Source organism: Neophocaena asiaeorientalis, unplaced genomic scaffold (genome assembly GCF_003031525.2).
Source record: "Neophocaena asiaeorientalis asiaeorientalis breed wild unplaced genomic scaffold, Neophocaena_asiaeorientalis_V1.1 scaffold51, whole genome shotgun sequence".
Taxonomy (NCBI): Eukaryota; Metazoa; Chordata; class Mammalia; order Artiodactyla; family Phocoenidae; genus Neophocaena; species Neophocaena asiaeorientalis.
The window spans coordinates 1722601-1748499 of NW_020173335.1; the positions used below are offsets into that span (position 1 = coordinate 1722601).

The following is a 25899-nucleotide window of genomic DNA, read 5'->3' on the forward strand; positions in this document are numbered from 1 at the left end:
ATAAGACAATTACTATAGATTCAGTGAGTCAGAACACTACATAGAAAAATACTCGGTAACATAATTCTCTTCTAAATGGGCAGTGGTATTTTCTGAAGATCGTAGGGATGTTCTCTGGGGACTAGGGACTTAGTAGCTGTTTTGGTGTGGTTACTTTTTATATTCATATTATTATTACCGATCATAGAATCATGGAGCTTTACTTTTTTTGCAGATATTTAAATGAAGGTGGCAACTTAATTTGTTTTCTTGTAGGTGGTAAGCTTTCTTCATACGGTTCTTTTGTGCGACAAATTGGATTTCAGCACAGCTTTAGTGGTTTGTCCTCTTAATACTGCTTTGAATTGGATGAATGAATTTGAGAAGTGGCAAGAGGGATTAAAAGATGATGAGAAGCTTGAGGTATCATATTTAGAATGTTTTCTATTATCAGAATAACTGCATGAAATTCATATAGTAAAATAAAAAGATTTTTAATTACCAATGATGCATATTTCAGTGGGGATATTTAGTATTCATACATTCCTACCTTAAAAAATCTTTATTTCCTCACAAAAGGTCTCTGAATTAGCAACTGTGAAACGTCCTCAGGAGAGAAGCTACATGCTGCAGAGATGGCAAGAAGATGGTGGTGTTATGATCATAGGCTATGAGATGTACAGAAATCTTGCTCAAGGAAGGAATGTGAAGAGTAGGAAACTTAAAGAAATATTTAACAAAGCTTTGGTTGATCCAGGTAAGATATTAACAGGCACTGAGATAAAGAAACAAGTTGAATGAAAAATATGCTTATATTTAACAAATACTAATTGACCAACTACTGAGTAGCTGGTTTTTGTGTATCATTCAGGTTTTTGCCTTCTGTTTGTTTCTTAGTATAATTTCATTAAGATGAAATCACCCTTAATATTGCCAGATGTTCAGAATTCATTTGCTGAGTCTGGAAGTGTTTAAGGTTTTCAGGGGAGACCTTGTAAATGATTAAAAATCCACCAGGTACCTGTGTCACAATTGCAGATTCTTCTGACTTTCTGAATATTAGATGATTACTAGAGCTCTCTCCATACTCTGAAAACAGTTCTTTACGTTTCTTTCCCAACTTTATGTCATTAGAAGAATTGGCTGCATTTTTTCTGTCTTTTAAATAGTCATCACTGTGGAAGGTTAATATTTGCAATGTTGTCATTCCTTCTAACAGTAATCTTCATGATGCAAGATCCAAATATTTGATTCTTACTTGCGACTTGTAAAAGCAGCAAGTTGTACGATCCACAGAACCAATTAATATTTAGTTGTTTGTATTCTATATTTTTTCCTTATCAAACTTCAGTTTGTCATATCTAATTACTTTAAGACACTGTTGAGGCTTTAAGATTTTTTTTTTTTTTTTTTTTTTTTTTTGGGAAGGCTTTAGATGTTTGTTGAGAAAGTCCAATTTTTCACTGCCAAAATAATTTAGAATTATTTAATCCAAGAATCCTTGGCTTTGCCCCTTTATAATTCTACTTTTAATTTATTTTTTCAGCTTTATTGAGGTTTAATTGAGAAGTAAAATTGTAACATAATTAAAGTGTACAATGTGATGATTTGATATATGTATACACTGTGAAAGAATAACCCCCTTTGAGTTACACATCATTACCTCACTTAGTTTTCTTTTTCTTTTTTGTTTAGAACATTTATGCTCTACTCATTTAGCAGATTTCAGTTACAATACATTGTTTTCAGTTGCCATGTTATTACGATGTTATTTATACATTAGGTCCTCAGACCTTATAAATCTTATCACTGAAAGTTCGTACACTTTTGCCTCTTTTTTTTAGATAATGATGTAATTAGCATGTACCAAACTAATTGCCATTGTAAGTGTTAAGGCCTAATAATAAGTTTATCATTTTCTCATGATTAAAATAGTCGTCTAGAAGTCCTGTGGTGGTTTTGTTGTCAGAGAGCTATGAGCTAGTGAATAGCATGTTTTTCAGAAGGTTTCCTTGGAACAGTTTAAACAAGTTTCAGATGCTTAATATGGTGATCATGAGGAAATGAATTAAAAAGAAATTAAAGCTCATAACATGAAGAGTAATGTTTGTTATTTCCATGTAAGTCATTTAGTGACATTTAAAAAAATTATTTTGGAAAGTTTTGTGTTTTCTTTGTTTACAGAAAAGTTGAATGATAGTAAAGAACACTCCCATTTACCTTGAACCCAAATCCCGCACTGTTCATCTTACATTGCCATGGCAGATTTGTCAAAACTAAGAAATTTGTATATTATTAACTAAACTCCAAACTCTATTTGAATTCTACCAGTTTAATATTACTGTTCACCTTCTGTTTCAGGATCTCATCCAGGGTACCACATTGCATTTAATTGTAATGTCTCCACAGTCTCCTCTGGTCTGTGACAGTTTCTTAGTCTTTCTTTTATTTTCTGTTATCTTGTCAGTCTTGTGGAGTACTGTTAAAGTATCCTGTAGGATGTTCACTAGTATCTGTTGTTTTTCTTGTAATTAGACTGGGGTTATAGGTTTTTGAAATAATGTACTAGAGGTGTAGTATCCTTCTCCTCACATTATATCAAGGGTAAATTAGATCCACATGACATCACTAGTGATGTTAATTTTCATCACTTGGTTAAGGTAGTGTTTGCCAGGTTTCTCTGCTGTAGAGTTACTGTTTTCACCTGTGTCTGTTCTTTGCCAGTCACTAAGTCTAGCCCATCCAAGTGGGGGGAGGGCAAAAATTAAGCTCCATCTCTTATAGTGGGCTACACTTAAATTTGGAATTTTTCTTTAAGAAAGATTTGTCACTTCTTACCCATTTATTTAATCAGTCATTTATATCAGGATAGATTAATCATCTATTATTAGTTTATATGTTAGAACTAGCACTGTATTATTTATTTTGTTGCTCAGATTGTTCCAGTTTGTCCACTGGGAGCTCTTTCAGATTGATTCCTATATCCCTTTGATGTTTCATCCTTTTGATTTTTTTGAGCACTTCATTACTTTCTGGTAGTATGCTCTAGGATCATGTTAATTTGTCCTTGCCCCGGAGTCCATCATTTCAACAAGGAACCATGCGTGGTTCCTTTCACTGAAAAATGGTGTTTACGAACCAAGATCTGGGCACTGGGTGTGTTTGTTGCTACTGCAGTGTCATTGCTTCTAGGTTCACTCAGCAGACAGAACTAGGTGATAGGTCTACAAATCCAGGTATATACACAAATCTATCTGTGTGTGTGTGTGTGTGTGTGTGTGTATAAACATAAACTTGATGTCATAATGATATATTTGACTCTAATTCAGTATCATAGGGTTCATTTTAGTCTTTTTTTGTTATTCTGTTACTTGTCTTTTTCAACAGTGAGAATCTTGGCTTCAACCATCCACTATCCATTTATTATTTATTCAGCCTCATCTTATATGTAAAGTAGTTTTAGAATTATTAACCTATACCCTCGTGAGAAACAAATTTACCAACTAGAGTACAGTGCTTATGTATGATTGCTTTTGTCTGTAGCTTTATAATTTCCAAGCATCATTTCTAAAGTTACATAGGTCAGTTCCTTCATTTTATTTGCATACATTAAAGTTTATTCTTTGTAATGTAGAGTTTAATGTTTTTTTTAAAAAATTGAGGTATACTTCATTTACAACATTATGTTAGTTTCAGGTGTTCAGCATAGTGATTCATTATTTTTACAGATTATACTCTATTAAAAATTATTACAAGATAATGACTATAATTCCCTGTGCTATACAATATATCCTTGTTGCTTATGTGTTCTATACATAGTGGTTTGTATCTTTCAGTCTCATATCCCTATCTTGCCCCTCCCCCCTTCTCTCTCCCCACTGGTAACCACTAGTTTGTTTTCCATATCTGTGAGTCATTTTCTGTTTTGCTATATACATTTGTTTGTTTTGTTTTTTAGATTCCACATGTAAGTGTTATCATACAGTATTTGTCCTTCTCTGTTTGACTTATATCACTAAGCATAGTATTCTCTAGATCCATTCATATTGCTGCAAAGGGCAGAATTTCATTCTTTTTTATAGCTGAGTAACATTTCTCTGTGTGTGTGTGTGTGTGTGTGTGTGTTTGTGAGAGAGAGAGAGAGAGAGAGAGAGAGAGAGAGAGAGACATCTTCTTTATCCTTTCATCTGTCGACAGTTGGTCTGCTTCCATATCTTGGCTCTTGCAATTAGTGGCACCGTGAACCTTGGGGTGTGTATCTTTTCAAATTATTGTTTTCAGTTTTTCCAGTTATATCCCCAGTAGTGGAATTGCTGGATCATATGGTAGTTCTATTTTTAGTTTTTTGAGGGACCTCCTTACTGTTTTCCATAGTGGCTGTAACAATTTATATTCTCACCAACAGTGCACAAGGGTGCCCTTCTCTCCACATCCTCACCAACACTTGTTATTTCTCGTTTTTTTTTGTTTGTTTGTTTGTTTTATCATAGCCATTCTGATAGGTGGGAGGTGATATCTCATTGTGGTTTTAACTTGCATTTTCCTGATGATTAGTGATGTTGAGGAGCTTTTTATGTACCTGTTGCCCATTTGTATGTCTTCTTTGGAAAAATGTCTCTTCAGATCCTCTGCCCATTTTTAAATTATATATTTTTTTGCAAGCATGTATTTTATATTGCAATATTTGGATGTTCCCAAGGCCACTCTCAGGTTCAGTAATTCACTAGGACTCACAGAACTCAGAAAAGCCTTTATACTCATGGTTATGGTTTATTACAGTGAAAGGATACAGATTAGAATCTGCCACAGGAAAAGGCACATAGGACAGGGCCCAGGAGAGTTCCACACCCAGTTTGTTAGTGGAATCATGCAGGCAGCACTTACTTCTCCCAGAAGTGATGTGTGACAATACACGTGGAGTATTGCCAACCAGGCACACTCATCTGAGCCTTGGTGTCTAGAGTTTGGGCTTGGTCACATAGACATGGTTGACCACCCATGCAGGTGATCTTAGTCTCTAGCTCCTCCAGAAGTTGAGAAGATGCCACATGACCAAAGCTGCTCTCCCTTCACCCCACATCATGTTAGCATAGACTATCTAATGTGTCCCAAGCCATCCAGGTGAACAGAGATATTTTTATCAGGTCAGACATTCCAGGAGTTTAGGTTACCTCCCTAGAGGTGGAGGCAAAGGCTAAACTTTTCTTTGGGCCAGATTAATTCTTTACTTTACTACATATATGTATATGTAGATAAAAATCACCCTGTTTGAGGTGGTTGTTTAAATACAAATGGGATCATAATATAGGTATTGAAACTCTTCTTTTTGTTTAATAATATAAAGAACATATTTGGCATATCTTTCAAGGTTATTACATAGAAATCTACATCATTAATTTTAGTTCTGTGACATTCCATTATAGCATAGTTTTATTAACCCCCTTTGCCAATCTTCTAAGTTGTTTCCAATTTTCCACCGTAAACAAACAATACTTCAGAGAATATTTTATGTATCTTGGGGTACTCGTGGAAGTATATCTTAAGCATAAATTCCTAGAAATTGAAATTTGGGTCAAGGGTGCACATATTTTACATTTTAAGAGATACTGTAAAATTGTCTTCCAAAATGTTTGATACTAATTTAGACTTCCACAAAGAGTATATGAGAGTACCTGCTTCACCACACCCTCATGAACACTGAATATTAGGTGGTAGAAATCATTTAAATCACTTGTGTAAAAGGTAATTTACAAAGCAAGATACATATTTTAGTTTTTAGAAAGTCAATTAGTAATTTAAAAATGTCTTACTGTTCATGTAGCCCCATCTAAATACTGAATAGCAATTGTGTTATTTGATCAGGCATGCTGAAGCAGTTACTTTTGAAATCATGTAGAAGATGCATTTTCTATAATGCCTAACATATAGGGGATAATTTGACAACTGCTATTGTTTAAATCAATATTTAAGTAATTTGTGTGTACGTTAAGCAGCAAGCAAATTGTGTTTATAGGATACTTTAGCAAAGAATACATATGGTTATTTTCATAAAATAATAATATGTATTTCTTTTGAAAGAGTCACTCTCAGCTAAGAGATCTTTTACAGCTTGGAAAGTGTTTTCCCCCCAACCCCAATACCCATGTAACAATCGGTTTAGCGGTCCTTTATCAGTTAAATTTTTCGCCAACAATGGGTATTAGTTATTAGGAATAAGTCAAATGGGAAATACTACTTGGCCTATTGTGATTTACATATTATTTCTTAAAATGTAACTTTTGAAATTTGTCATTTCATGTATATATAAATTGCTCTTAGTCTCAGTTGATAGGTTTTTAAAAATTTTTTTTACATCTTTATTGGAGTATAATTGCTTTACAATGGTGTGTTAGCTTCTCCACAACAAAGTGAATCAGCTGTACATAAACATATCAGTTGATAGTTTTAACTTGATACATTAGTGCTGAAATGTATCTTTAGATACTGTTTTTCATTTGTAAAAGATACTATTTTTTTCAGATACCCCAGATCTCTTGGGATCTTTTCATCTGTGTGATTATTTCTATTCTTGCCTATTTTTGTACTCTCAGAGAACCTTAAGTACCATCCATAGTAGTACTTTAATACTCTAATAAAATTAATACTAGTGAGAGCCACATTAACCATATACAGATAAAATATAACTTATCAGGATGTTGTTTTATCTTTCCACAAGAGCAGCACTGTAAAACGATTAACTTAACTTAAATGGATTATATTTTTAGTTTTATTATATGTTAAATGTTGTTTTTTCTAGGCCCTGACTTTGTTGTCTGTGATGAAGGCCATATTCTAAAAAATGAAGCATCTGCTGTTTCAAAAGCTATGAATTCTATACGATCAAGGAGGAGGATTATTTTAACGGGAACCCCACTTCAAAATAACCTAATTGAGTGTGAGTCAATATCTGTAGTTATGCGATAGAGTATTGGCATTGCCTCAGATATATTTTTGCCACATCGCCATCTGCCTATCTTTAGTTTATTCTAGTATAGTCTCTGACCATGAACTACATAGGCCATTCTTAGTCTACTGTGAAAGTATACCATTCATTTCAAGTGGAATGGGGTTTTTTTGTGTTTTTTTTTTTTTTTTTTTTTTTTTTTTTGACACGGCATGTGGGATCCTCCCGGACCGGGGCACGAACCCGTGTCCCCTGCATTGGCAGGCGGACTCTCAACCACTGCACCACCAGGGAAGCCCATCAAGTGGAATGTTTTATAAATATAAATGGTAAACCATAATCAAGAGGTGTGCCATTATGAGTGTTCAAATACAAATATAGAATTTAAAGTATATGCAAGGTATCAGAAGTCTTAATGATTGCTTAAAAAATACAAATGCATTTGTGACTATTCAGGAGATACTGTAATAAAATATATCCAGTTTTGGAGGAGGTACTGATAGGAAATTGAAAAGAAATGCTAAGCATGAAAGTTTTAGGAAGGTGGAGATTGGAGGAGAGCTATGTTGAATTGATGTCAAGATACAGTTTGCTGAGGCTGAGGATAGATGATGTGAACCCAGGGAAGTGACTTGTGAATTTGCCTTATTTTCATATGTGTGCGGTAACACTAAAGAGGGAACATGAGTTACTCAGCAAATAACAAATTGAAATTTCCCATTGTAATCTGTTCTAATGGCTTTTTGTTATTTTTATGTTATTTATATTCTTTTGGTGTATTTATAGTTACTGTTTTCTATTTTATTATTTGTAATACTGGTTATTGTCTCACTTTGTCCTTGTTTATATTTATCTATAATATGTATCTATATTTTATCTTTATTTTTGTCTGTTCCAGTTTCCCGCTTTTCTGTTGCCCCATTTATAGACTGTTGCCCTGTTTCACATTGTGGTCCTGTATAGTATAGGGCAACTGATTACTCTGTTAAGGATTTCTGGAACTAAATCAGTTAATACAAAATTTGATATAGTCGTTTATTACCTGATTTTATTATTTTGATTCAGTATCTATGTTTTTTTCACGAGATTCCCTTGCTGACCATAAAATCATGGTTAGAATTATAGAGCAGTTGTTTTATACTCAGTATCTATTAAAAAGACTAGTGAGTTCAAATAAAATGTTCTTTGGTGTTTTCTTAAACAATGATGTCTAGAATTTTGGGATGGGTTTTATTTGAGTTTCTCATCTGATTTAGGTAATCCAGTTCTAAATCGTACTGATAACCAGTATTAGTCTACACTCAGTTTGGTGTTCTTTCTTTGTAGCTTAATTGTAATGCTTCCATGGCATGCCTTTTAGACACGAGCATTTTATCAGAGAATTGTTCTCAGTTCTTTTAGCCATTACTGTTGTTAATGAACTAATATCTTCTTTCTTAGATCATTGCATGGTTAACTTTATCAAAGAAAATTTGCTTGGATCCATTAAGGAGTTCAGGAATCGATTTATAAATCCAATCCAAAATGGTCAGTGTGCAGATTCTACCATGGTAGATGTCAGAGTAATGAAAAAACGTGCTCACATTCTCTATGAAATGTTAGCTGGATGTGTTCAGGTACAAGTACATTCCACAGTAATAAAATATTGTTACTTTGGTATATTGCAATCTCAAAATGTTTTCTGAATTCAAACTTTGTGTTTTCTTTCTCCTTTCAGCATGTATCAATAGTTTTATAGTTAAATCTCTTTGCAGTCTCTTCCAAAGTTTATGCAGCATTGAACTTTAAAAAAATTGCCTTGAGAGGTTTAGAACATAATTGATTAATTCATTTGCTGGGTGTGTAACTTCATGTGTTAATATGTTCATGTTTAGATTTTCTCATCCTTAAGATAGGGAGTATGTAAAAGGAACACAGCTATTATGATTAAGAAATTTCTGTGCTCACCTAATTCTATAGTATAGTATTCCAAGCCTCATTTGTTTGAAATGGTTTTAGGAAAGGCAATTATGAATTATGAGTGAAGCCATATTAATGTAATCCTGAAGAAACAGTTTTATTAATTCCAAGTACATACAGTAACCTTAATGGGCTAATAGTGTTGTTTACACACAGATCTTCAGTAAACCTTTGTTAAAATGAGTAGATAAGTATGTAGAGACTGACCAGTTGGTCAGTCTGCATTTTATCTTAGTTCTGTATTTTTCTTAAGACACTAGATATTAATGGTAGCAAAAAAGATGCAACAGATGAGACAGGCTATCATTTTGACTGAATATACTACCATTACATAAGGTGAAATCATCCTGTTTGTTCAGGTTAGCCAGAGGTACTAGCAGGTACTGTATTTCTGTATTACTGCTGCTACTTAGGCAGCGTTTTTCTTGTTTAGGTAGTCATTTGTATCTAGCACATTAGTGTTCTTTCTTTCCTGTTCCTATGTTAAATGGTTTCAAGGGTGCCTATACTTGGCTTGTTTTCTCAGTTGGGCAAACATGCCCCCTGACATTATGTGTTATCCTCCGGCATGTTGGCACATCTTACCCAAAGGATAACCCAGACTGCATCAAACTTTGATTCAACGGTTTTACTGTATGATTAAAGCAAGTCTTTTTGCTAGCACTACCTACTATATCCCCTCCCCACCTTTTTTTCTTTTCTTTTTTTCTATATAGAGGAGACCATTTGAAAACCTAAATTGCTCACTTGGTAATATGGCCACTTCAATTTAAAACCTGCCTGGTGTGTTGCAGTATCTTTTTACCAGTGCGTCATATTGTATAGTCACATGAAATACATTAACTACAATTATATGGGATCATTGTGTGATTAAAGAGGGTAAATATGTTTAAGTAAATGTTTTCTTATATGTCTGGTACCTATTTATTTATGTACATTTTTTTAGTTGCAAGCAATGATAATTCTTAGAACAGTTAGTTACTGTCATATATTTAACTAATTTTCATTCTCTTTTTATTAATTGCAGAGGAAAGATTATACAGCATTAACAAAGTTCTTGCCTCCAAAACATGAATACGTGTTAGCTGTGAGAATGACTCCTATTCAGTGCAAACTCTATCAGTACTACTTAGATCACTTGACAGGTAACAAATACACTTAGCTTATTGTTTTCTCTCTTAAAGCATTCTTTTTCTGAAGAATGCTGTCTTGATAATTTCACCATGTCAGTTGTTCTTTTGCAATTTTGCATTTGCATAAAATGGGTATGTTTATATTGTAAAAGCACAAAATATTTCTAATTAAAAAAACTAATATCCAAGATAAATAAAATTCCGGTGTATTATTAAAAAATATCCAACCACATTAATAATAAAAAACCTGTAAATTAAATTTATGAAATCATTTCTTAGGTATCAAATTGACAAAGTTTGAAGGGAAAAAAAGGCAAAATACAAAGCAGCGCACATATTATGTCCCAATGTTACAGTAAAAATATGCACAAATGCCTAAAATACACAAAAATGTTAATAATAGGTTATTTTCTGGGTGATGACATTATGCAGAACTTTATTTTGTACTATTTTCTATGTGCTTTTTAAAAATACAATGAATAGATATTGTTTCATCATCAGTAAACTCGTGTGTTTGTGTGTGTCTGTGTGCCCAAGGTTGTCACTGTTCACAGAGCAAAACTTTAGTTTCTGTTTGATCTGGATTGATTTTTTTTTACTTGTTAGTCACTTTATTCTGGTACCTTTCCCCAGGTGATGTGCCAGATTTATTTAGGAGCTACAGGTTAGAAGGCACCCTTCAGCCATTGTGGATACAATAGTTGATCAAAAAATAATGGAGGGTGGAGGTGTATACACACATATTAGAATGATACTTCATATCCTATCAATAGTTAAAGTAATACTCTTTGTGACAGCAGTGCATTTTAGAAAGTAGAATAATGATGATAGTCCTCAACAGTTGTTCTGCTTTGGGGAAAAGAGGATTTGAATGTTTGTATTTTATAGAAATGTTGTTTTGCTGTATTATAAAAACAGAATTTTCTGACTGACTTTTGGAAGGAGGTCATTTCCAGCAAGGCATACAGTTTCATTTGTATAGTAATCATAAGCTATTAGATTTATTGTATCAGTACCATTCTGTTTTGAATGACAAAAATTGCAGACATGATTAAGTAACCAAATGTAGAAATTCCAATGAGAGAGAGAAAGAGAGGGATTATCAGACCTATCTTTCATTAATCTCTGAGTAATAAAGGGTACTAAATTTGGTCATTTAATATTTTCTCCATTTGAAATTTTGTTTTATTGTGAGGAATGTACTAGATGTTTTCAATTATTAAAGAATCAGTTGTCTCTAATAACCAACAGCAAAATGTTAATAGCTCATGTATAGATATTAAAATGTACTCTTTTTGAGAGCAATGCAGTATTTAAGAATTAAAGGGACCTCATTCTTTGTGACTTCACTTGATAGGAGTATATATCTAAAGTACTAATTGCCAACGCTTCTAAACTCAGAAAGGTATAATTGCTAAATTATTATCTGATGCCATGAAGCTTTCAGTCATGAGAATGTCTTGGGTTTTCCCCCTACTAAATGTGATGTTTTATTTTCCTTAAAGTTAACCTGAGTTAATAGCCCCCTTAAAAAAACTTCCATAAAAGGCTAAATGGATTATATTAAAGGTTACTTTATCTTGATTCTCACTACAAACCATCAAAGTGTTTCTCCCAAAATGTCATTCACCTATCTCACTTGCATTTAAAATGTTTGGTATTTTTTCCGTTACATATTCCAGAAATTCTTTTGTTTCTATATTTGACTCTTTTTATATTTGACTTGGCTTTTAAAAGTTCACATAAATTTTGCTTTTGATACTAGCAACAATTTGATGTTAATTTTAGTAGTGATAATTTATAATATATTTAATATTTACAGAATTAAAGTCATGAGAGGCTAAATTTAATGAATTTCAAGAAAATTAGCATCCTCTTAATTTTCCTTTGTTCTCTAAAAAGTACAATCCTGCAGTCTTCCTTTTTACTATCAAGTGTCAGAAGTTTATATTTACATGTAAGCCTCTGCCTTCGGTAAACAACTTTAGGTTTTACAAGTGTGAATACTTAGTTTTCAAACAGCCTGATTTTAAGCTTAAATCAGTATTAAAATCCATACACTGTCTTAAGGAATGCAAAAATGGAGCACATAAAAAGACAGCCCACAAATTGGAAGAAAATATTTGTAAGTCACTTTCCTAAAAGGGGAATAATATCCAGAATATATAAAGAACTCTTACAACCTAACAACAACAACGAAAAACCAAACAAGCCGATTCAAAAATGGGCAAAGTTTTCAATAGACATTTCTCCAAAAAAGATATACAAATGACTGATAAGCACATTAAAAGATGCTCTACATCATCATTAGTTATTCAGGAAACGTAAATTGAAACCAAGAGATACCACTTCACACCCAATAGGATGACTATCAGATAAAGAAAGATAATAAGTGTTGGCAATGATAAGGAAAAATTAGAACCCTGGTGCATTGCTGCTAGGAATATAAAATGGTACAGCTCCTGTGGAGAAAGTAGTGTGGCAGTTCCTCAAAGAGTTAAACAGAGAGTTACCATATGATCCAGCAATTCCACTTCTAGGTAGAATTCCACTTTCAAAATAATTGAAAGCAAGAACTCTAATAGATACTTACCCATTCATGTTTACATAGCATTATTTCATAATAGCCAAAAAGATGGAAGCAATCCAAGTCTTCATCAAGTAATGAATAGATGAACAAAATATGATATATGCAAACAATGGAATATTACAGTCTAGAAAGAAATCCTGACATGAACGGATCCTGAAGACATCATGTTAAATGAAATAAGCCAGACACAAAAGGACAAATCCTGTGTGATTACACTTAGAGGTGACTGGAATAGTCAGATTCATTTAATGGGTACAGAGTTTCTGTTTAGGATGATGGAAAAAAGTCTTAGAAATGGAGAGTGCTGATGGTTGCACAACATTTCAGTTATACTTAATGCCACTGAACTGTACTTTTAAAAATAGAGAACAGTAATATCCTTTTGTCTCTAAAAATGAATGGGTCTAAGTGCCACACATTAGAGGTTGAGTCAGTGGTTCTGGAGTAGGGCTCAGGCAGCTGCATTTTTATAAGCCCTCTAGGTGATTTTGATGTACCCTCTGCTTGAGTATCACTGCTCTAACTGATGCTCAGTATGATTGGCCATCAGGGAAATGTAAATCAAAACCAGAACAAGATACAGGCATACCTCAGCTTCTTAAGTGTTCAAGTGAAAGGAAGACTCACTTGTCATTATGTATTTACTTGCCCTTTTTTGTGCTTGTATTTCCAAATAAAGCCATTTGGCGTCAAAACATTTTTTTTTAGGATAGAATGATTCAATAATAATTGTCAATTCTCTTTTGTATAGAGAACATTTTTCTGTGGATGTTTATTTGGCTAACATTAATATATTCTTTTTATGTGGTTCCCATTCCTCACAAAGAATAACAGCTCTAACACGTATCAGTACTGTAGGTAGAGGAGACTTCAGTTTTTCCCCTTTAACATTCTACACTAGCCAGTTAGGCCTGAAAGTCTTATGAAATTTTTTTATAATAGAAGATGTTTATGGTATATACAAGAGTAGTTCCCACCCACCAAAATAAAAATTGACTTTTTAATCAGCCTTTCTTGGAGAATAAATGGTAGTTGTTTAGCTTACTTTTTTTTGAAATCTCTCATTTCTTCACATTAATTTAAAAAACTCATAAGGCTTTCAATATTGGATAGAACAGCTAGGCAGAAGATCAGCAAGGAAATAGAAGACTTGAAAAACACTTATGAATCAACTAGGCCTAACTGGCATCTGTAGAACAGTCTGTCCAATAGGAGCAGAATACACATTCCTCTCGAGTGCACATGGAACATTCTCCAAGATAGACCATATTTTAGAGCATAACACAAGCCTCATTTAATATAAAAGGATAAAATTCACACAAAATATTTTCTTTAACCACATTAGAATGAAATTGCAAACCAATAACTGAAGGAAAGTGAGAAAATTCACAAATATGTGTAAATAACATGCTCTTAAGTAACCAGTGAGTCAAAAGAAGAAATCACAAAGGAAATTAGAAAACATTTAGAGGTAAATGAGAATGAAAACATAAGATACTAAAATAGGGGATGCAGGTAAAGCAATACTTCCAGGGAAGTTTATGGCTGTAAATGCCTATATCAAGAAAGAAGATCTCAAATTTATAACTAACTTTCTACCTTAAGAAACTAAAATAAGAGCAAACTGAACCCAAAGCAAAAAGAAGGAGATAATGAAGACTAATCAGAAATAAGTATAAAGGAGAAAAGGAAAACAGTAGAGAAAATTATTGAAACCAAAACTTGGTTTTTTGAAATAATCAAGATAATTGATAACTCTTTAGTTGTACTTACAAAGTAATAAATAGAGCAGATACAAATAACTAAAATCAAGAATGAAAGAGCATTACTACTGACCTTACAGAAATAAAAGAATTATAAGGGAATGCTATGAACAGTTGTATATCAAGTAATTAGATACCTCATTTTCACAGCAATGATTTCTATCATACACAGTGGAAATACCTCTATCAGGCAAAATAATCAGTACCAGGCTTTTATGCATTTTTATTCATGTTTCATATCATTACTGAATATACTCTTGTCCCTCATGGAGACAAGACATTAATTATCAGTGAATTTACATCTTTTAAAGCTGTGGACAGAAAAATGTTATTGCTTAAATGCTGTTTTTTAAAAAAGTCAGCTTTGGTCTTCCCTGGTGGTGCAGTGGTTAAGAATCCACCTGCCAATGCAGGGGACACGGGTTCGAGCCCTGGTCAGGGAAGGTCCAGCATACCATGGAGCAACTAAGCCCATGCGCCACAACTACTGAGCCTGCGCTCTAGACCCCGTGAGCCACAACTACTGAGCCTACGTGCCACAGCTGTTGGAGCCCATGCACCTAGCCCATTCTCCACAACAAGAGAAGCTGCCACAATGGAAGCCTGTGCACTGCAATGAAGAGTAGGCCCCACTTGCCGCAACTAGAGAAAGCCCGTGCGCAGCAACGGAGACCCAATACAGCCAAAAATAAATTTAGTAAAAAAAAAAAGTCAGCTTTGTTCTTCTGTTTTACCCTCTTGATGATTTTGTCATATTAATGAAATGTGCATTCATTTAATTTTCACTTCATTTTCATATGAAAAATATAATTTTGTTGAAATTACTCTGGGCAAAAGAAATCTATTTTCTTCAACAGGAAAAACGTAAGTTTTAGAAGTAGTTTTTTTTGGTGTAAGAATAATTGGAGAGAGTTGCAAAAATACTGTATACAGAGAGTGGCTTTATCTAAAGCCGAAGTTTGTAATCTAGGGTCTATGGTTAGAATCTAGGACCTGAATAAGAAAAACCTGAATAAGAAAAAAATTACGTTTTCACTAACCTCTATCAAAAATACAGCATTTTTCCAATTATTAATATAGGCAACAAACCAAAGTAGTGTTAGTGTTAATTGTGACTTTGTTACCAATAGAAATCAGAAATATTTCTATATATTATTGTCATTACCGATATCTCAAATTTACCTTTATCAATGCTTCAGAATTTCAGGCAGTTGTTAAAATTACTGCTATAGTTTGTTATTTAATGCATTAATAAGGTACACATACCACTATATCAAAAGTTTGTTTTTAAACATCTTGATAATTTCTGTATAATGGGTTTCTTTTGTTATCCTGTTTATTTTGTATGTTTTGAAATTTTCTGAGAAAGAGGGCCTATAAGATTCTCTACATGGGCAAAGGAGTCCGAGGCACAGATAAAGTTAAGGCCCTAATTTAGAAACACCTTGGATGAATTAGAGAATTCTTATGTCTTAACATTAACTCTTTTTTTCTTTTGATCAGGTGTAGGTAATAGCAGTGAAGGTGGAAGAGGAAAGGCAGGTGCAAAACTTTTCCAAGATTTTCAGATGTTAAGTAGAATCTGGACTCATCCTTGGTGTTTGCAGCTGGACTACATTAGCAAAGAAAATAAGGTAAATCAACTAACCTAAAGTTGATCAAAAGGTATCTGTTGGAAGCAGGATAACTTTAGGAAAAAGGTTGATCTGTATAGACGTACTGTATATTCAAAAATTTATTTCTTTTTGGTACAGTAATTCAACTTATTTTATTTCTAGTTAATTACTGTATGTTTGAATGCATTGTGATTATGGAAGGAGTGTTAAATGTTAATCTTTTTAAAAAATTTTATTGAAATATAGCTGATTTACAATGTTGTATTAGTTTCAGGTGTACAGCAAAATGAATCAGTTATATGTATACAGATATCTACTCTTTTTTAGATTCTTTTACCATATAGGTCATTACAGAGTACTGAGTAGAGTTCCCTGTGCTATGCAGCAAGTCCTTATTAGCTATCTATTTTATATATAGTAGTGTGTATATGTCAATCCCAATCTCCCAATTTATCCCTCCCCACCCTTCCCCATGGTAACCATAAGATTGTTTTCTATATCTGTAACTCTATTTCTGTTTTGTAAATAAGTTCATTTGTACCCTGTTTTTAGATTCCACATATAAGTGATATCATGTGATATATGTCCTCTAACTTACTTTTCTCAGTATGACAATCTAGGTCCATCCATGTTGCTGCAAATGGCATTGTTTCATTCTTTTTTATGGCTGAGTAATATTCCATTGTATATATGTGTCACATCTTCTTTTTCCATTCGTCTGTCGACGGACGTTTAGGTTGCTTCCATGTCCTGGCTATTGTAAATAGTGCTGCAGTAAACATTGGGATGCATGTATCTTTTTGAATTATGGTTTTCTTCGGGTATATACCCAGGAGTGGGATTGCTGGCTCATATGGTAGCTCTATTTTTAGTTTTTTAATGAACCTCCATACTGTTCTCCATAGTGGCTGTACCAGTTTACATTCCCACCAACAGTGTAGAAGGGGGTTCCCTTTTCTCCACACCCTCTTCAGTCTTTATTGTTTGTAGATTTTTTGATGATGGCCATTCTGACTAGTGTGAGGCGATACCTCACTGTAGTTTTGATTTGCATTTATCTAATAATTAGTGATGTTGAACATATATTCATATGCTTTTTGACCATCTGTATGTGTTTTTTGGAGAAATGTCTATTTAGATCTTCCATGCATTTTTTGATTGGTTTGTTTGTTTTTTTGATATTGAGTTGCATGAGCTGTTTGTATATTTTGGGGATTAATCCCTTGTCAGTCTCTTCGTTTGCAAATATTTTCTCCCATTTTGTGGGTTGTCTTTCTGTTTTGTGTATGGTTTCCTGTGCTGTGCAAAAGGTTTTAAGTTTCATTAGATCTCATTTGTTTATTTTTGTTTTTATTTTCATTACTGTAGGAGGTGGGTCAAAGAAGATCTTGCTGCGATTTATGTCAGAGTGTTCTGCCTATGTTTTCCTCTAAGAATTTTTATAGTATCTGGCCTTACACTTAAGTCTTTAATCCATTTTGAGTTTATCTTTTGTGTATGGTGTTAGAGAGTGTTGTAATTTCATTCTTTTACATGTATCTGTACAGTTTTCCCAGCACTACTTATTGAAGAGGCTGTCTTTTCTCCATTGTATATTCTTGCCTCCTTTGTCATAGATTAGCATCTTGCATAACCATAGTAAAATGGTCAAAATTAAGAAATTAACATTGGGTTAGTACTATTAACTAAACAATAGATGTTAATTGGATTTCATCAGTTTTTGTACTTACATCCTTTTTCTTTTCCTTGATTCAATCCAAGATTTCACATTTTGTTTATTATTCATATCTGTGACGTCTCCTTTATTTTTTCTAATCTATGATAGTTCTTCAGTTCTTCCTTATCTCATAACAATTAACTTATCCTTAAATGAAATAAACATTATTATAATTTCCAGTATAAATTGATATAAATTCTTAAAACATTCATCTTTTTTTTTCTCTAGGGATATTTTGATGAAGACAGTATGGATGAATTTATAGCTTCAGATTCTGAAGAAACCTCCATGAGTTTAAGCTCTGATGATTATACAAAGTAAATTGAATACTTTTTGTGCCCTGTGTTGACATGTTTAAAATCCCTACTTGCTGATCATCCTCTAATAATTGGCACTTGTATCTTTCCTGTGTTTTCCTAATACTTTGAATTTGTTCCTTTTTTTTAGAAAGAAGAAAACAAAGGGGAAAAAGGGGAAAAAAGATAGTAGCTCAAGTGGAAGTGGCAGTGACAATGATGTTGAAGTGATTAAAGTCTGGAATTCAAGATCTCGAGGAGGTGGTGAAGGAAATGTGGATGAAACAGGAAACAATCCCTCAGTTTCTTTAAAGCTGGAAGAAAGTGAGTCTGATAAATGTTATGTTTATCATGGAACATTGATTTAGAAAATATCATGTCATTGTAATGTCAGTGCTTTTTTCAGTTATTAATTATCCTCACTGGTTGGCTCAAAGGAATATCTTTCCTCAAGTGGTAAGCATCTAGGATAATCAGATACAAGTAATAACAAATATTTGATGAATGTTGAATTACAAGCAAGCCATTGTGCTCTCTCTGGTATTTAAGAGGAAGGGAAAAAAGAAAAACTAACATTTATTTACATGTATATTCCTAAACTCTGTATTATTTTCACTCCATGTGTTAGCTAACTTAATTCTTGAGCAGCCTCGCAATGCTGTTATCTTTATTTTTATAAATGATTGGTAGAAGTGGGATTCAGACCTAGATATAGCCCATTTCAAACCCACCAGATATAGCCCATTTCAAACCCACCAGGGTAATTTCACTTAACTACTATATAAATAAGTGGCAGCATTTCAGATGATAAACTATGATTACAATTCATTTTATACAGTAAAACTAGTTTCATTGGTTTAGTCTTTTTCCTTTTTAATTCTTCATAATCTATATTTATTGTCTCTAGTTTTCCCCTGTGTCAGGTACAGTTTGTCATATGTTTCGCTTTCTCTTTCTTTCTTTCTCTTGTGCATGAGTGTATACTCAGTGAAAGTCTTCCATTGAACTTCCCAATGGCTAAAGTTATCTTTACTCATATCTACATTTGAAGGTTTAGTGTTCAGGCTCTGTATGCTCCTAGTGCAGCCTGACTGGGTGTTTAGGAACTCCCGTGCTGGGAACAGATATCTGAATATTTGAAATATCAAATATCTGAAAACAGAACAGTGTAAGTAACTCTAAATATGTGGCATTTGCGAATCATGGAGCAAAGCAGTAGAGACCATCTGAGAAGAGATGTGAATGCCAGCTAGGTGAATGATCCTGTGCACAGACAAGCTTAGCTGGTCTCAGGCCTGCAGCTGAACAAATTTGGTGATTCCTTGATAAACATTTCTCTCTTCAGTATCTCCTTGGAATAGACAGATGGCAGCCTAACCACAGACCCTGGCTAACTTCTCTAAGAAATCAGGGGAATAGTAAAACTTAAACTACAAAATTTCTTTTCTTGTTTTTCTCTTCTGTTACCCCATAAAGGCAGTTTGTTATCAGCATTCATCTTCCAACTAGATTTAAAGTATGCTTTTCTAAGAATAGTAAAGGAATGGTTATAGTTTAATTTAAGGTAGTGGGAAGCTCCTGTTATCTCTTCCCCTGGTCTCCTGACCTGCATTTTCACTTAAGTTCTCCTCAGTCTCTCATCTCATAATTAGAAATAAATAGCTTAAAAGTTTATGTGTTCCTGGGAATGATTTTCTTAAAATATTCTTTTTTCTCATAACTTATGGTTAAGAGAAAAGAGAGAGTAGACTAACCAGCGTATCTCATACTGTGCTCTAAATGGATTACATAAAAGTATGCTGAGGTATTGATGTGTTCATCACTTGGAACTATAGATGGGGTCTTATGCAGCTGGGTCACCGGGTCTTATGCAGCTGGGTCACCTTCAGAAATGAATAGCATCTTCCAGTTTTCCTGGTGTGCTATTATAAGTTCTATTGCTTTCCATATATGCCATAATATGAAAAAATTTGAAAAGAACTGGAGCAGAGAGTAGGTTGCTACCTGTTATGAACTTAAAAGCAGACAGGGAAGGCTGTGGGTTCCAAATGACAAACTTTGCCTACTTTTCTATTGTGTTTGTTTCATTTTAGCTCTGTGCAGTCAAATAGAAGTCATTCATAGATGGATATATTTTTTATTTATTGTAGCTATCTACATGTATAGTTGATCAGAAACATTTTCTAGAACAAATAGATGATAAAAATCTATTTTTGTTCTTTACATCTAGATTAACTCTATATAAGGCTGAGTAGATCATAATACATGATCATATATACCTGGTACTATGTAAGTGTTAAAAAATAAATCACCTTTTCTTTTTTTTTTTTTGCCGTGCTGCGTGGCTTGTGGGATCTTAGTTCCCTGACCAGAGATCCAGCCTGGGACCCGGCAGTGAAAGCTCCGAGTCCTAACTGCTGGATCGCCAGGGAATTCCCCTTGCAAATCACTTTCTTACAGTAAATGTAAGAAAACCTAAATAGGAAGTATTAGAGAGCCAAAATGTTGCACCTGGAAATTGAAATGGATATTAAATAAGTAGATGGCTATAACTGAGCTATGATTTTCACTGCATACTCCACTTTCACTTCAAAGAGTTTATGCTTAATTCTTTTGCAGTAGCTTTCTGAACTTTTTGAGAAGCAACACCTTGAATAAGTCATTTAAGTTTACCTTACAGCATCCACATCTCTGTGTTTTAGTTTAGTATCGTATTAGGACATCTTATGATGAGGAAATGACTGTATATTAACTACTTCAAAATATTTGATTTATTATTTCAGCATAAGCATACCTTGTTTTATTGCACTTCACAGATACTGTGTTTTTCACAAATTGAAGGTTTGTGGCAACCCTGTGTTAAGCAAGTCTATCAGCACCATTTTTCCAACAGCAGTTGTTCACTCCATATCTGTGTGTCACATTTTGTAATTCTCACAGTATTTGAAACTTTTTTGTTATTATTATGTTTGTTATGGTGATCTGTGATCAGTCATCTTTGATGTTACTATTGTAATTGTTTTGGGGAGCCATGAACTACACCCATGTTAGACAGGCAACTTAATTGATAAATTTTGTGTTGTGTGGGTTCTGACTGATCCACCGACTGGCCTTTCCCCTGTCTCTCTCCCTCTCTTCAGGCCTCCCTGTCCCCTAAGACACACAGTATTGAAATCAGGCCAATTAACACTACAGTGGCCTCTAAGTATTCAAGTGAAAGGAAGACTTGCTTGTCTCTCACTTTAAATCAAAAGCTAGAAATGATTAAGCTTAGTGAAGAAGGCATGTCAAAAGCCAAGATAGGCCAAAACTAGGCCTCTTTGCCGAACAGTTAGCCAAGTTGTGAATTCAAAGGAAAAGTTCTTGAAGGAAGTTAAAAGTGCTATTCCAGTGAACACACAAATGATAAGAAAGTGAAAGAGCCTTATTTCTGATAATGGAGAAAGTTGTTGTGGTCTGGATAGAAGATCAAACCAACCACAACATTCTCTTAAGCCAAAGCCTAATCCAGAGTAAGGCTTAGCTCTCTTCAGTTGTATGAAGGCTGAGAGAGGTGGGGAAGCTGCAGAAGAAAAGTTTGAAGCTAATGGAGGTTGGTTCCATGAGGTTTAAGGAAAGAAGCCATCTCCATAACATAAAAGTGCAAGGTGAAGCAGCATGTGGTGATGTAGAAGCTGCAGCACGTCATCCAGAGGATCTAGCTAAGATATTTCATGAAGGTGGCTACACTAAACAACAGGTTTTCAGTGTAGACAAAACAGCCTTCTGTTGGAAGAAGATGCCATCTAGGGCTTTCATAGCTGGAGAGAAGTCGATGCCTAGCTTTGAAGCTTCAAAGAACAGGCTAAGTCTCTTATTAGGAGCTAATGTAGTTGGTGACTTCAAGTTGAAGCCACTGCTCATTTACCATTTGGAAAATCCCAGGGCCCTTAAGAATTATGCTAAATCTGCTCTGCCTGTGCTCTATAAATGGAACAACAAAGCCTGGATGGCCTCACATCTGTTTACAGCATGGTTTACTGAGTGTTTTAAGCTCACTGTTAAGACTGACTGGTCAGAAAAAAAAAAGATTCCTTTCAAAATATTTCTGCTCATTGACAGTAATTCTAAAATGTTACTGCTCTTGGTCACCCAAGAGCTCTGATGGAGATGTAAAACAAGATTAATGTTGTTTTCAAGCCTGCTAACACAACATCCATTCTGCAGCCTATGGATCAAGGAGTCATTTCAACTTTCAAGTCTCATTATTTAAGAAGTACACTTTGTAAGGCTATAGCTGCCATAGACAGTGATTCCACTGATGGATCTGGGAAGAGTCAATTGAAAACCTCATGGAAAAGGTTCACCATTCTAGGTATCATTAAGAACATTCATGATTCATGGGAAGAGGTCAAAATATCAGCATTAACAGGAGTTGGGAAGAAGTGAATTCCAACCCTCATGGATTACTTTGAGGGGTTCAAGTCTTCAGGGTAGGAAGTCACTGCTGATGTGGTGGAAATAGCAAGAGAACTAGAGTTAGAAGAGCCTGAAGATGTGACTGAATTGCTGCAATCTCATGATAAAACTTTAATGGATGAAGAGTTGCTTCTTATGGATGAGCAAAGAGAGTGGTTTCTTGAGATGGAATCTGCTCCTGGTGAAGATGCTGTGAAGATGGTGGAAATGACTACAGAGGATTTAGGACATTTCATAAACTTAGTTGATAAATCCATTGCAGGGTGTGAGAAGATTGACTCCCATTTTGAAAGAAATTCTACTGTGGGTAAAATGCTGTCACACAGCATTGCATGCTACGGAGAGATCGTTCATGAAAGGAAGAGCCATTATCGATTCAGCAAACTTCATTGTTGTCTTATGTTAAGAAATTGCCACAGCCACCCCAGTCATCAGCAGCCACCACCCTGACCAGTCAGCAGCCAGCAACATGGAGGCAAGACCCCTCACCAGCAAAAAGATTATGACTTGCTTCAGCGAGATGATGCAAGCATTTGTTTAGTAATAAAGTATTTTTAAATTAAGGTATGTACATTGTTTTTTTAAGACATAATGCTATTGTACACTTAATAGACTACAGAATAGTGTAGACCTGACTTTTATATGTAGTGGGAAACCAAAAAAATTGTGTGACTCGCTTTATTGTGATAATTCGCTTTATTGTGATGGTCTGGAACCAAACCTGCAACATCTCTGAGGTATGCCTGTGTTTTCAGAGTAAGCTTTATCAGTGAGCATTATATTTGAAAACAAACATAGAGTGGACTTGGATAGGTTGCGGCACAGGAAGACCCTATGCTCACCTCCTCCCCTGAGCACAGTGATCTATACCTAAACACAATGCATATCCTCTTGAAGAAGATCTGGGGGCTGAATGAACTGTTGCTGCCAATAGAAGAACCACATAGAAACTGGTAGGAAAGTCAGAGACATGGTATCCATGGGAACCCCTCCTCTTTCGCAGTGATCTGCAGTAGGGAGATGGATTGCTGAGGGATCCAAATGCAGACACACTCACCCTGGGACACAGTGAAAAAACTTTAAAGGCACCTACAGTATATGTAAAGGAAATCTGTTTCCTAACCCTAGAGTTTCTGCCAAAATGACAGGGAACTGTTGGAGCCCTTGCCTGGGTAGGAGGCACTGGTGATCACTATTGTTTGGAGTTCCCTCCCCAGACTCCTCCTGCCCCATATCTGCTCCAGCTCCAGCCGCCCCATCAAGGCAGCCTATGGCCCAGCACTCTTCAGGGACTGCCCCTGGACCAGGTCCTCTCCAGCTCCAGCTATCCTCCTAAGGCAGCCTTGGGTGCAGTACTTCCCAGGGGGCTGCCTCTGGACTGGGCCCTCCTCCAGGTTCTGTGGTCCCACCAAGGCAGCCTCAGGCATAGTGGTCCCCAGGGATTAACCCCAACTGGTGCCCACTGCAGCCCCATCTGGCCTGGCAAAGTCTCTAGGCACAAGTAGTCTACACAGGGAATGTTCCCACACAAGGCCTATTCTTCAAGATCAGGGAAGGTAGCTGTTTCACCTAATTTATAGAAACACAAAAGAAGATCAAAGTAACGAGATAGAGGAATATGGTCCAAACAAAATAACAAAATAAAACCCCGGGAAAAAATAAACCCTAATGAAACAGATAAGTAGTTTACCTGATAAAAGAGTTCAAAGAAACAGTCATAAGCATGCTCACCAAACTCAGGGAACGATTGGAGGAACTCAGTGAGAACTTTAACAAAGACTTAGAAAATGTAAGAAAGAATCAGAACTCAATACAGTAACTGAAATAAAAAATACACTAGAGGGAATCAGAAGCAGATGAGATGATACAGAAGGGATAAGTAATCTGGTAGATAAAATAGTAGAAATCACCCCATAAGAATAGCAACAAGAAGGAAGAATTTTTAAAAATGAGAGTTTAAGGGACCTCTGTGAAACTTCAACCATACTAATATTTATATTGTAGGGGTCCCAGAAGGAGAAGAGAGAAAGGGACAGAAAACTTATTTGAAGAAATAATGGTGGAAAACATCCGTACCTAGGGAAGGAAACAGACACCCAGGTACAGGAAGCATAGAGATCCTAAACAAGATGAACCCAAAGAGATCCATACCAAGATACATCATAATTAAAATGGCAGAAATTTAAGAATAAAAGAGAATTTTAAAGACAGCAAGAGAAAAACAGCTAGTCATATACAAGCGAAACCACATAAGCCTATCAGCTAATTTTAAAGCAGAAACTTTGTGGGCCAGATAGGAGTGCCATGATGTATTTAAAGTGCTGAGAGGATAAAAACTTACAGTCAAGAACACTGTACCTGGCAAGGTTATCATTCAGACTTGAAGGGGAGATAAGGAGTTTTTCAGACAAGCAAAGACGAAAGCAGTTCATCACCAATAAACTGGCCTTACAAGAAATACTAAAGGGTTATCTTTAAGGGGAAAAGAAAAGATCACAACTAAAAATAAGAAAATATATGAAAGGAAAAAAAATCACTGGTGAAGGAGAATATATAGTAGAGGAATTGAATCAGTCACTTTAAAAAGCTAGTATGAAGGTTTAAAGACTAGTAAAAAAAATCAGCTGTAACTGAAGTAAGTAGTTAAGGGATACACAAAATAAAAAGAAGTAAAATATAACAACAAAAAATAAAATGTGACAGGCAAGTGAAAATGGAGTGCTTTTTTTGATTGATTGACAGACAGGAAAGTAGGATTTATTGGTGGGCATGAGCAAGGAATGGACAGCAACACCAAGGCTCTTGTGAGTGCAGGGCCTGCCATTTGTCCAAGGGGCCATGATTAAGGATGTATTTAACCCCACAGCCAACTGGGTTAAGTCACTTTTCTGCCACCACATGTTCAAATTCATTGACTTTAAACTTAGTAAATCCCCACTCTTGGACATGTGAATCTTCTGGTGGCCAGGGAACTTGAACTTGGCCCTGTATAGGGGCCTCAACCACATGCTCCTTGTTCTTCAGCTTGGTGGCGATGGACATGATGACTTGACAAGTGTGTACTGTGGCCACTGTGCCCTGGGGCTTTCCAGAGGCACCCTACCTACCTACCCAGAGCTTGTCAGCCTCAGCACAGGAGAATGTCTTGTTGATGTGGATGATGTAGAAGGGGTGGAGATGTGTTTGGATGTGAAAACCATCTTTGCCACAGCTTTTCACCGTGTACTTGTTGTCAGAAATATGGGCAGCCTCCAGTGGAGAATGCTCATACTCATTTGACACCATGTAGCCACAGAGTGGGAACTTTTGCCTTCTACCCCAGGTAAAAGATGTGGATCTTGGCATTAGGGTCACCTTGGCAGAAGCAAGACTCTGGGTACAGACTGTTCTTACAGTACTAGCAATACCAGGCATGGCAGCAGCCCATGGTGACAACAGGATTTTC

General features: G+C 35.1%; 1 protein-coding gene and 1 pseudogene across 9 annotated transcripts in view; one reads left to right on the plus strand and one right to left on the minus strand.

Moving 5' to 3' along the window:
- ATRX (ATRX chromatin remodeler) overlaps positions 1-25899 on the plus strand; it is a 236711-nt gene that overhangs the window by 132550 nt on the left and 78262 nt on the right. For all 9 annotated transcript variants that reach the window (XM_024746107.1, XM_024746111.1, XM_024746113.1 and 6 more), the window contains 8 exons: positions 256-402; positions 559-736; positions 6776-6913; positions 8363-8538; positions 9909-10026; positions 15871-16001; positions 17929-18017; positions 18148-18320. In XM_024746107.1, the coding sequence (XP_024601875.1) occupies positions 256-402; positions 559-736; positions 6776-6913; positions 8363-8538; positions 9909-10026; positions 15871-16001; positions 17929-18017; positions 18148-18320 (1150 nt within the window). The remainder of the gene's footprint in view (positions 1-255; positions 403-558; positions 737-6775; positions 6914-8362; positions 8539-9908; positions 10027-15870; positions 16002-17928; positions 18018-18147; positions 18321-25899) is intronic.
- Positions 24640-25899, minus strand: part of LOC112400408 (60S ribosomal protein L10-like) — a 6584-nt pseudogene continuing 5324 nt past the window's right edge.